The sequence below is a fragment of the Arachis duranensis genome, chromosome 4 (assembly GCF_000817695.3).
Source record: "Arachis duranensis cultivar V14167 chromosome 4, aradu.V14167.gnm2.J7QH, whole genome shotgun sequence".
NCBI classification, from domain to species: Eukaryota; Viridiplantae; Streptophyta; class Magnoliopsida; order Fabales; family Fabaceae; genus Arachis; species Arachis duranensis.
In genome coordinates, this window is record NC_029775.3 from 8,795,350 (window position 1) to 8,807,698 (window position 12,349).

The 12,349-nt window shown below is 33.7% G+C and overlaps 1 protein-coding gene across 1 annotated transcript in view; it reads right to left on the reverse strand.

Annotated features, from left to right (window-relative positions):
• The window catches only part of LOC107483176 (protein ALP1-like), a 7,252-nt gene extending 6,195 nt beyond the window's left edge, over positions 1 to 1,057 (reverse strand). Inside the window, exons 1-3 of the mRNA XM_021140011.2 lie at positions 547 to 1,057; positions 239 to 461; positions 10 to 155 (exon numbers count right to left, since the gene is read on the reverse strand). Coding sequence (XP_020995670.2) covers positions 10 to 155; positions 239 to 461; positions 547 to 1,044 — 867 coding nt within the window. The 5' untranslated portion in view covers positions 1,045 to 1,057. The remainder of the gene's footprint in view (positions 1 to 9; positions 156 to 238; positions 462 to 546) is intronic.
• Positions 1,058 to 12,349: the final 11,292 nt, after the last annotated feature.

Below are 12,349 nucleotides of genomic sequence, written 5' to 3' on the forward strand. Positions count from 1 at the left end.
ATTCCTAGCTTGTGAGTGTTTCATATTAAAAAACTCTTGAGCTGTACTGGGTTGATTATGTGGATTAAACTCACTCAAATGATATTTTTGTCCTCTATAAGGTGCCAAAAATCCTTCATAATTCATATATCCAGCATCACATAAGTAATAATGACCTAGTGTGACATACACAATTGAACAAAATTAATGAAAGATCAAATGGTTACTTTGATAACATATTAAAGTCTCAATAAAATACCTTGGGGAACACTAAACCCATTGCGAAATAGTGCATCTCGCAATACCGTAGAATCTGCAGCTGAACCCTCCCAACCCGCCAGTACGTAGATAAATTGCATATCGGGAGCAACCACTCCAAGCACATTGGTTGTTATGTCACCTTTTCTGTTTCGATATCTAGGCTTGTCAGCCTCAAGGACATTGACTTTGATATGAGTACCATCTAAGGCTCCTAGGCAATCCTAAAATCCAAAACAAAGATCAATTAACTCAATCCTAAAGAACACCAACCATATGAGATTTAATAACATTAGCAAAATAAATTACCTTAAACCATTTCCATCGTTCATCCATTCTATCCTGGCTAAATGGTTGAGGTTTCTTCAATAAGAGATTATGACATCTCAAAATAGCAAGCAATACATCATTAAACCTCCTACTAATTGTTTCTTCAGATCTCACAAATTGTCTCTTTATTACTCTAATTTTGACGTCATGTGCTATAATATGTAAAAACATGGCAACCATTTCTTCCACACCCATATTCCTACTTGGTTCTAACCTTCCAACCCTTTTAAGCATGTTACACAATGCATGAAAAGCACATCTATCCATTCTTGTGTTTTCTATACATGCTAGATCACTAAAATAAATAATTCTATCAACACTAACATCTCTTATTACTTGCCTACTATAACTATCATTCCATTTTCTTTTCTTTTTTTTCAATTGCAATATAATCAAAATATAGCAAATCATCAACAACTTAACCATAAGGTCATTCATTAATTCGAAATGTAAAATCAAGCAGGCAATAACTTTCATCTTCTGTTTGGGATCCATTCTGCAAAAAAATAAAATAAAATAAAATAAAATATTTAGCTAGAAGACTTAACTATTTATTTATTCTATGTAAACACTATGAACCTGCGGAAAGAGGGAGGAGAGGAAGTCTATGAAAACACTTGATTATAGACTAGCTTTACCAATGTAAACAATATAATACATGAGTATTGATCGGCAAAACTCACTCAGAAATCTCATGTCATTCTAACATAAATTGGTGCTGATAACAAAATGAATAACCTGGGAAATACTGTTAATTTATTTAATTCTTACCCCAAAGATAAGAACATATGAAAAAGACATTTCCGTGTTGCTCCAAATATAAGTAAAGTCCCAACAATAGACAAGTTACAACTTGACAAAACAGAATCATAAAACATGGAATGTATGAAAAAGAAGTTTTTATGTTGCTGCAAATGTAAGCTTCAACATAAAACAAATCACATTTTGACAAATCAAATCATGAAATATGGAGCATGGACAGAACATCATGTACATGAACAGAGAACATCTGTTCAAGTAGAAAACTGGAAAAAAAATATTTGTTGGAATAATGAACAGAAGAAAAACAAAATTGGTGATCGAGCATTAAATTATCCCAGCACCTACATTTGTGATGTTTTATATACATTTTTTAATAAGGGTCTGTCTGTAGTATCATAAAAAATTAAGGTATTTATATGAATAAGGAGCCTGATATTCAATTCCCTTACTTAGAATCATGAATACATGTAAGAATGTGGCCATCACATTGGTAAAATATTTAAACTCCACAAAGTACAACCTCAGAAATATTTCGCATGTTAAATAATCCAAATCTTAAAATATTAAAATATTTAGTTAGAAGACTTTACTATTTATTTATTCTATATAATGATTACTATAGTAGGCTAAAATGTGAAAAGAATAAAGGTAAGAATTACCACTTTATATTTTCCAAAATCTAAATACAATGGAATTCAAAAAAAATATATTAAGCTAACAAAATGAAATAAGAACATCTTCACACAACTCATGAACTGCATTCTTGTGATACCTACTAAACCCAATGCTATGAGTAGATCATATGTAATTCAGATTCCACCATTCTAGCATGTGTAAGAAGATTAACCTGATCAAAATCTTGAAGCTGTTTTACAGCTACTCAAAATACTCATTTCACCAAACTAAATAACACAGGACCAAAATAAGTAGTACTTCCCAATTCACACATAGGGATAAGATGAACATGCAGAGAATAAAAGTTGGCAAGTTCAAGAACTCTTGTCTTATTGTCAAAATTGGACAACCAAATTTTTCCATTCTCAGAACTTAAATCCAAAAGCACTGTTAAGTCACTAAAGTATTCAGCAGTTTGACGAATCTGAGATGTGATGACTGATAAGCATGCAATGAAGAAGAACAAAAAAAATAATAATAATAATAAATAGTAAAAAGAAGTTAGCAACCTGCCTTGAAGATTAGAGAGGTTGGCAATCTGACGAGGGATATCACCAGAGAGAGAATTGACATTGAGATACAAGTCAGTGAGGTGAGTCAAGGAGGAAATCTCCTTGGGTAAAATTCCACTGAGAGAGTTGAAGTGAAGATAGAGACCAGTCAAGCTCTTAAGACTAGAAATGGCAGCAGGTATGCTTCCAGAGAGACCCTTTCCTTGCAGTGAGATATTCACTACAAGACCTTCTTGGTTGCAAGCCACGCCCTCAAAATGGGAGAAATATCTAAACCTCAAAAATGATTATCTCAGCGTATGCAGGACAAAGTTAACTTGGCTATAGAAATGCATTTGAGAAATTTTACAAAGTGCAGCATACATGAATCATCTTCAGAATACGTCCTCTCAGTTGAATCATATTCTACAATTGGAAGCTGAAAAGGAAGTAGAACATATCAAAATAAAGTGTGTACTTACTACAATATACAAACTGGTTCAGATCAAGAGTAATTCTTCCTTGTTTTGTAGTATCAAATGAATTAAACAGATTCCTGAAAGACATAATAAAAGATCCTTATCAGTGAAATGAAAGTTCAACACTAGGTCAAATAAAAATTGCGTGAAAAATATTGCTTTCTGGCTTTTCTCTAAATATATATATACCTTGCTGATTGTAAGAATATACAAAGTGATATGAAGACATCCGGTCTAAACTTCCCACTTTTACTTTGATCAAAGCTCTGAGAATAATCAAAGAGAAACATTTGAGCATGGCCTTCTAAATGACAATCTTGCATAGATGAGAGGCCTACTATGCAGTTGAAAGAAATCAAACAAGGACTAAATAAATTTCTTTCTCCATTGCATTATTTCTTTCTCCATCTGACTAATAAAGCATTTTCAACTTATTATCCCAAGAAAGGAGCATACAGAAATTAAGGCATGGATAATAGTAGTGTAAACAAACATTGAGAATTGAGATAGTTTTGGCTTAACCACTAGTAGTCAATGTGATGTGCAACTTCTCCAGGATGATTTACTACAAATTAAACTATGAAGATGTCTTTCCGCACAGGCAAAGTAAAATGCAGGAAAATCCAGCGTGAAGCCAATCTTTACCAATGCCTGGAAACAAATTTGGCAAAGTTATTTAGAGTTGCATCCACAATCATATATAAGGTTGAAAAAACCTAGAACAAACTTAGAACAATTGTTTAGACGAATTGAAATAGATCTAGAAAATTGTTTCAATTCCAATTTCATTGAAACAATAAAACACATTCCAATTCCAATTCCAATATTTCAAACCTAGAACAAACCTGTACTTGAAAAAGATCAACAGGAACAGGAAGATGTGAGGAGGGAGAGGGGCGAGGGAGACGACACGAATAGGAAGCACAACTCGAGCAGAGACGGAGGCGAGAGATGCGCGAGCAACCAAGCTCAGAGGAAGGAGAGAGGCCAGACGCGAGCGCGAGCACGAACACGAACGCGAACACGAACAGAGGTGAGATGTGATGATGAACACGAACGCGAACAGTTGGTAGTGAATCTTCCTTCTAGAATAAGGAGCGGTGGTCGTGCGAATCCAGATCAGCGGCGAGGCGGCGCCGACGTCGGTGGAGCCTCCATGAATTTGGGGGAAAATTTGGCTAGGGTTTCATTTTCATGGAGGAGTTGCTCTGCTAGGGTTTAGTTTTTTTTGTGAAATGAGTGAAAAATCTGAAAGAAAGAGGGTTAGAGTTGAAGGGCATTTTAGTCTTTTTGCATTGTGATATACATTCCATTCCCATTGGAATTAAAGATAACCATGGGGAGGAAGGGAATTAAATTGGTGGTAATTGAATTCCTTGGAATAAAACATACCCAGGAATAATTTTTTAAACCTTGAACCAAATATGGGAATAAAATATTCCCATCTCAAAATTTCTGGGAATACATTTGTATTCCCTCCAACCACACACACCCTTAAATGTTCTGGCGAGATCCGAGAATTGATTGCTAATGATGCTACTAATGAAGGCTTGGTATGGGTCATAGTAGTTATTGGGCCAAAAATATTCTTAATAGGCAAATGAAGAAAATTAAAAAGCTACCAAAAACACCCAACATTTGGCCCAAAAAATATTAAAGAAACAGAAAAGAAGAATATTGAATATTATTAAGAACATTCACTCCTCTTTTGGATGATTTATATTCTCACAACAATCTTCTATTGTCGTTGAAGTTGCCACCACACAAGCAGAAAGAGAGATCTAATTATTAAACTACTCTTCTATATTAGCCCATGACAACAATAAAGAAGTCTTGTGGGCCACAAGACTTCTTTATTGTTGTCAAGGGCTAATATAGAAGAGTAGTTTAATACGCCCCCGCAAGCTGGTGGATGGAAGATGTCAATAATCCACAACTTGGATAAGTTCCAATGAAATTGTTGAGGAAAACGCGTCTGACGTAGTGACGCGGAGGAAGATGCGTGCGGCGCAGCTTGAGCTGCCGGTGGCAAAAATATAAAAGGAGATGATGTACTTTGAGCAGCGATCTTCAAAAAATGCGCGCAGCGGAGCTTGAGCTGCCGACGGCAAAAATATAAAAGGAGATGCTGTGCTTGAGCATCTTCAAAAAAAATGCGTACGTATGACACAATAACTTCAAATGGCGCATAGAGCGCGATAAAAAAAAAAAGAGGCGCGTGGAGCGCAATAAGAGTGCAGATGAAACTGCTAAAATATATGCAGATTAAACTGCTGAAACAAAATGCAGATATGACTGCTGAAACAGAATGCAGACGAAATTGTCGGAAGAAAGGAGGCACAGACGGAATTACTGGTAAATAATCGGGGTAACCAAAACTGGGGTAGGATTTTCACTTGGATGCCTTTAACAAAGATTGGTTGGATATTGAACTGAATTGGAAGATTGATTATTCATTGTAAGAGGAGGTTGAAAAAGATGTAGGGTGATTTCTCACCGAAAGATGATAGCTTATGTATCCTCTTCAAGGAGGATATCAAGGCTCTGATACCATGATAAAATTGTGAAAGAATAGGAAAAGCAAAGAAATAATTTTTATTGATTATTGATTGATTGAATTGAACATGTAGTGTAAACTATGAGGGTAAAACTAAATATATATAGAGTATTGTCCTATAAAAGATAAAAATAAAGATAAGATAAAAAGAGAAGATAACATAAAGATAAGATAAGATAAACTAATAAAGACTAAAATTAGAACTGAATTTATGTATTCTGTTGGGCTGAATTTGTGGAACACAAGACTTCTTTATTGTTGTCATGCGCTAATACAGATGAGTAGTTTAATACTAATGGCTACTGAGTAAAATAGGATAAGATTAAGTTTATATAAAAATCTCAATTTATGTTCTTATTTTCTCACTTGTTGGATCATCGCTATTCTAATGACAAGAGGTAAATACCACAGATTTTTACTTGTTTGTTTACATAAATTGAAGTATTTTGAAAAAAAAAATTCAGAAAAAAATATTATAATGACGATGAGGATTCTATTTGCGAAAAAAAAAAAGTGAAGTTAATATTATTTTGAGATTTAAGTTATTCAAAAAAAAATTCAATTAGAGATTTTGATATCATCTTCCATCTTAAAATGTTATTACTATGAAATGTTTGCACTATATTTTGTTTCCTCCATTTTATATTTCACTCCTTATATCCAAACAAAGTATAAATAAAAACTTTTTACTTTTCCGTTTATTAGATAGAAAATTTGGCATAATATTTTGACGAAATTCTCTCATCAAGATGCGGACAGAACCAAAGCATTTTTTCCAGGTTCAAAGTTTGTTAAATTCGAGCTATGTTTTGAATAGAATCGGCCTATCACAAAGTCGTGTATTTTTTTTAAAATACATATGTTGTTGGTAAAGTTAGTAATAAAATGATAGATTTTGAAATTTTGATTTATATATGTTACATAATATTTATTAATTTTAATTTTAAAATTCAAGATTTAACACAATGCTATTATGTTATGTATAATCTCCACAATTATTGTCGTTGATTAAATATTAAGTGAGTCTCCTTTAACCTAATTTTTTAATTTAATTTTGATACATTGTCCGTATAAAATAATTTTATTAGGGGTGTTTGCGGTGCGGTTTGGATCGATTTTGAGTCAAAAATTCATCCGATCCGAACACTAATTTTACTTGCGGTGCGTTTGGATTGGATGCTTTTTAAAAAAAATCCGATCTGATCTGATCCAATTTCAAGCGGTTTTGATTGGATTGGATTTGCGGTTTATAAATTAAAAAAATTAAATACATATAACAAGTCTTAACATCAAATTTTTAATAATCAACAATGACATAACAAGTCTCAATGATATCTTAAAAAGCTAACAATAATATAACGATAGAAATAAAATTGTAGGTTAATTAAAATAAATAAATAAATAACATTTTGAACATAAAATATTTATTAAATCATAATAATACATGAATAATATAAAAATCTATAAAAAATTGGACATGTAATAAATATAGTTGTAAATATAATAATAAAATAATAATATTATAGCACATTGTGCGGTTTGGATTGGATTGGATCGGTTATGAAAAATATATCCGATATCCGATCCGATCCAGCGGTTTGTAAAAAATAGAATCCAATCAAATTCGAATTAGTGCGCTTTTAATCGGTTTTCGGTTTGGATTGGATTGGACGAGCGGTTTAATTTAAATTGGTTTAAATTTGAACACCTATAAATTTTATACGTGTATTTAATTACATAATGTCACATCAATAAAAATAATTATCTTTCATATTGACCATATAAATAATCATAAAAAACAGATATAATTATATAACCCGTCAAATGTATCAAAATTAAACATTTGTTTATCCATTCAGTTTGAATGGTTTAGGACTCATAAAAACTGACTCAATAGAAAGAACAAAGTTGAGTCTAGGTCTCGCCGAACCCAGTTCAACCCATATACACCTAACAAACAGTTTATCTGTGTATCCTCTCATTTAAGATCATTTTTCTATCTTTTAATAAATTCTCACTTGCAGTTGGACTCTGCCATTATTAGGCCAATTTAAGAATATTATTTGGATATAAATTTTAGAATAATAATATTGAAATATCAAATTTTGAATCACAACCAAAATTCAAAGCCCTTTCGTTGAGCTCTCGTGGTCACAATTTATTCGTTGATGCTTGCTTTAACTTTTGATCAAAAAACAAAAAAAAATTAGTTTTTCATTATATTTCTCAATTCAATAAGTCAATGATTAATCTATTAAAAATTGGAGTCTTATTTAACACTAAAAAAATACAGAATATTGTTAAATTTAATATCGGACATTAACGACGAATTTACTAACAAATTTGGTAATAAATATTTCGGGTGAAAAAATTACTATTATATTTGATTTTTCGACAGTAAATTCGTCGGTAATATTTGGAGAGAAAAAAATTAAAGCGATCATTACTATTGGAATTACCAGCGGATAAATCTACCGGTAGAGCTCAATTAATGGAACGTTATATTTTGGTCACTCGCAATGCATTACCGTCGAATTTATCTATCCGTAAATTGGATGGTAAATTTCCTCTAAATTGGAATATCTCTCTCTCTCTCCCTCCCTCTCTCAAGCCACCTTTGGTAGCCTCTTCTGCCAACGCTGGCGCCACCAACAGCCTCCAAAGAAAAGTCAAAATCAACACTAAAAAATGATCTCAAAATCCTAGTCGTAAGAAACCAAGCACCAACCTCTCTGACTCCAAAGATGATCACCTTTTCCCCGAAGACTGCCAACATAGCACATCGTTGGAAGGCACACAATTCGTCATCTCGGCAAAGGTCGAAATCAGACTTGTGAAAAGAATACTTGTTGAGTTAAAAAATTAACTAAATTAATTGATGATGACAAACATTATTTTATTGGGCTAATTACCCAATTAGTGTTGATTATTTCTGATTAAGTGTTGCAAATCAAAATTCATCGTTGCAGCAGCCCAATATGGAACAAGCTAAATTTATTGTTGTGGGCAACAATTTCAAACAAAGCCCAATTGTAAATAACAAAGAAAACAAACTGGCTGAATGGACAAAGTCAACCCAAGCCCGAACTGATCACTCAAAGCTAATCCCTCCAAAGTGCTTTCACCAAAAGCAACGATTACCTTTTCTTTTCGGACAGAATACAGAGAAGAGAGAGTGCTTCGTTCCTAAGTATTTCATCAAAGAGGAACAGAAAGAGAAGGACTAAGTAAAGAGGTTGAAGTCTAATCACCCGAATCTATCCATATCTAGCTAAGTCAGACGCTAAAGGTGATTAATTTTCTTTTGCATGCATTCTAATTTCTACCCTTCTCCTCCAACGCTCTGCCAATTCCAATTTGAGACAAAGGGAGAAAATGAGCTATGCTAATAACTGCTGTAAATCAATGGTCAAATTTTTTTCTTGGAGACAAAGTAGTATATCAAGGGTTCAGATGTGGGATTGCCATTGAAAACTATTTTTTTTTCTTTACTTCCCTGAGACTTTCGGTCAAGCAAGAGAAAGTCAGTCTCAAATTACTATTTTGGAGATTAACTGGAAAAAGTGATGTGGTAAGTTGGTAGTACACAACTTAAGGTGTTGATCTAGGAGAAAGCAACTCAACAACATGTAAGGAGATACAAAAAGAAAATTTTTGGTTCATACTGAAAAAAAAAAGGGAGAGAGAACCAGCATTTGAGGTTTATGTTCTAAGAAGAGCTCTCTGAAGAAGTTCATCAACTTGGACAGTGTTCCTAATCAAAGGAGCATTCCGCCAGAATGAGGAACTAAATGAGAGGCAAGCTAATCTGGTTCATCACATAGCAAAGAGGCTGTTGAAACATTAATCTCCTTCATGTTTTGCAGATTGTAATTTTCTTTTCAATGTTTATCTTTCTGTAATTTATTGAGGTAAAAGGCTGAATAAGAGATTTCTTGAAAGAGCCTAAGAGTGGAAAGAGGCAGAGAAAAATACTTGAGTGAAAAGCCTAGAGTGATTTCAGATTTCTTTAGGGTAGTGTTATATCTTGTATCTTGTACCAGTGATATACCCTTTTCTTAGTTGGGTAAGCACTAAGATGAAGAGTTAGATATTAGTATAACCAAGCCAAGTTAGGTTAGAACTTGAGAGTGAAAGGATCGTATCAATCCTGTGGAATTGGTGTATGTAATACTTTAACTAACAGTGGTAGAGACTGGATGTAGGTTGCATTGCACAAGGCAACTGAATCAGGATACATGATAGTGTCAGCTTCTCTCTTCCCTTCTCTGTTCTGTTTTCTAATATTCAAGAAATAAAATGAAATTGTCTCATAAATTTTCCGTTTCTGAGTTCAAACAGATTCAGAATGAAAGTTTGTTTTAAAAGTTTATTTTATTAAAGCAAAAGAAGGTTATAGATTCAAACCCTCCCTTCTCTAAACCTTCTACAACCTTCAATACTGGTTGACACCGGAGAGGATTCCAATACCCTTTTCAAAGGAGCATTCGACAAGCAGGGTCTCCGAAACAAAAAACTGCAAACCCATCGCAACGGAGTAACCGGACTCGGAGACAACTTTCTCAGATCGGACGGTTCTATAGTGCTACTGCTAACCATCGGAACCGAAAGCCAAAGAAAAATCATCCCCTTCGAGTTCGTGGTTCTCAAGGACTTCACTGCCTACAACATCATCCTTGGAAGGAAGACAATTAATAACCTATCCGTCATCTTCACCAAGTTCCTTATCATGAAGTTTCAGGTCGATAACGACACCATCGGAACGATACACGGGGACCAAGGAATCGCGGTAGAGTGCGACAATACCAGCCTGGCCCTCCGCAAGAGATCCCAAGATGCGGCAAGCATCTTCCTCGCCGGCTACCATAGATGCCAAGACCCCAGCCTACACAGAATCGTGGGAGGAAACGATAGAGCAGAACCTCGTAGACGAGGTCAGGAGCGTAGCACACTTACGGGAATGAAATTCATTTTTTCAAAATCATTGCCCCGTCCAATGGTACGAACTAAACGCAGCTACCCGAAAATCGATCACTCCGAGACCAACAAAACAGATATCCAAAATAATAAAAAGGATATCCAAATAAGTAAATGGCTATCCAGAAATCGATCACCCCGAGACCAACAAAACGGATATCCAAATAGGTAAATAGATATCCAAATAACAAAAACAGTGACCCGTGAATCGATCACCCGCGAAGCCATCAAAACAAATATCCAAATAAGTTAAACGGCTACCCCCAGAAATCAATCACATCCGAGGCCAACAAAATGGATATCCAAATAAGCTAAATGAGCAAAGTATTGAAATCGGCTTACCAAGATGCCTAAAATAAGTTCATAATAACGGACCCAAAAAGCCACACGAAACAAGTATGAGCTGACGGTCTTCCAACTCGCGGAAAGCCAAACTCACCAACATCTCGCCAATTGGCGAAGATCACGTCACGCCCTTTTCAGACCCTTCACGGCATCCCGATCAGGGACGGACCCAAGGGGGCGAGTGGAGGTCTCGGCCCCCCATTTTTTTTTTTAAAAAATTAATAGTAATAAGTTATTATGTATAATTTAATTTTAAAAAAATTTTATTTAGTATTTAGTTTAGTATAAATAAAAGTTCAGTCCAATTTAAATATTAATGATTTTTAATATCTAAAAAGTAAGTACCAATATTAAAAAAATTTTAAAAAGATATTATTATTAATATTTTTTAATTAAATAAAAATTCTCAAATCTCATCAAGTGAATTCTTTTTCTTCTTTTGACCGTCTTTTTTATTCATTTAGTATTAATTCTCTCTATTTCAACTACTACAACTAAGAGATATTTTTCAACTATGAATATTGTGAAAAATAATTTAGAAACAAAAATAAAAGATGAATTTGTTGCTAATTGTCTTTTAATTATATTGAAAAAAAATTGCTGAAAAATTTGACACAATTTCTATTATCGATAAATTTTATGATACAAAAAATCGATCACTTCGTTAGTATAAAGTACACACATATTTTTTATACTTTAAAATATATTCTCTATCGGTATATTTTTGTAATACATCTTATATTATATAATTTTTTACATAATTTTTAATATTATATATGTTATTGGCCCCCATAATAACATTTCTGGATCCGTCCCTGATCCCGATAATAGAAAACCAAACAACGAGCTCCTTGCCAAGCCACAACGGCGAGAAAAAGGTTCTTCCAGCGATGAGATCGAGCACGCTCACTTTCTCGCTCCGAGGGCAACTGTTATAGACCTGATTTTTGGGTCCCACATCGGAATGGCCTCCGACACAGTTACCCGGGATTTGGCCTCCTTTTAACGGTCCAAACCGACCCTACAATCTCTAATAGACATTTGAATTCAAATATCTCCCTTATCTTAGCCAGATAAGATAAAATTAGATAACTACCACCAGCTATATAAAGGGGAGCCAGAGGCCCCCTTAGTTATTTACTCATTCCTCATACTTTATACCTCTTAGATCCATTCTAACTTGATCATCAGAATGTCTTTGCAGGTGCCCACCTCCATTGCTCTAATCAAATAATCTAGCGTCCACCTCAACTCACAATTCCCCGTTTCATCTCACCACCCGTATCAAAAATTTCTCATACAAAGTCCAAATTACACTGATTTCAGGTTAATTTTAAAATACTTTTATTATACTCAATTAAAATAAGAATTTTTTTTAAAAAGGATATTTGTTAATATTTTTAATATAAAAAATTCGAATAAAAAATAAAAATTTAAATTTTTAATAAATTTATTATGCATCTAATAAAAAAATTAAAAATTTCTAATAAAATTAA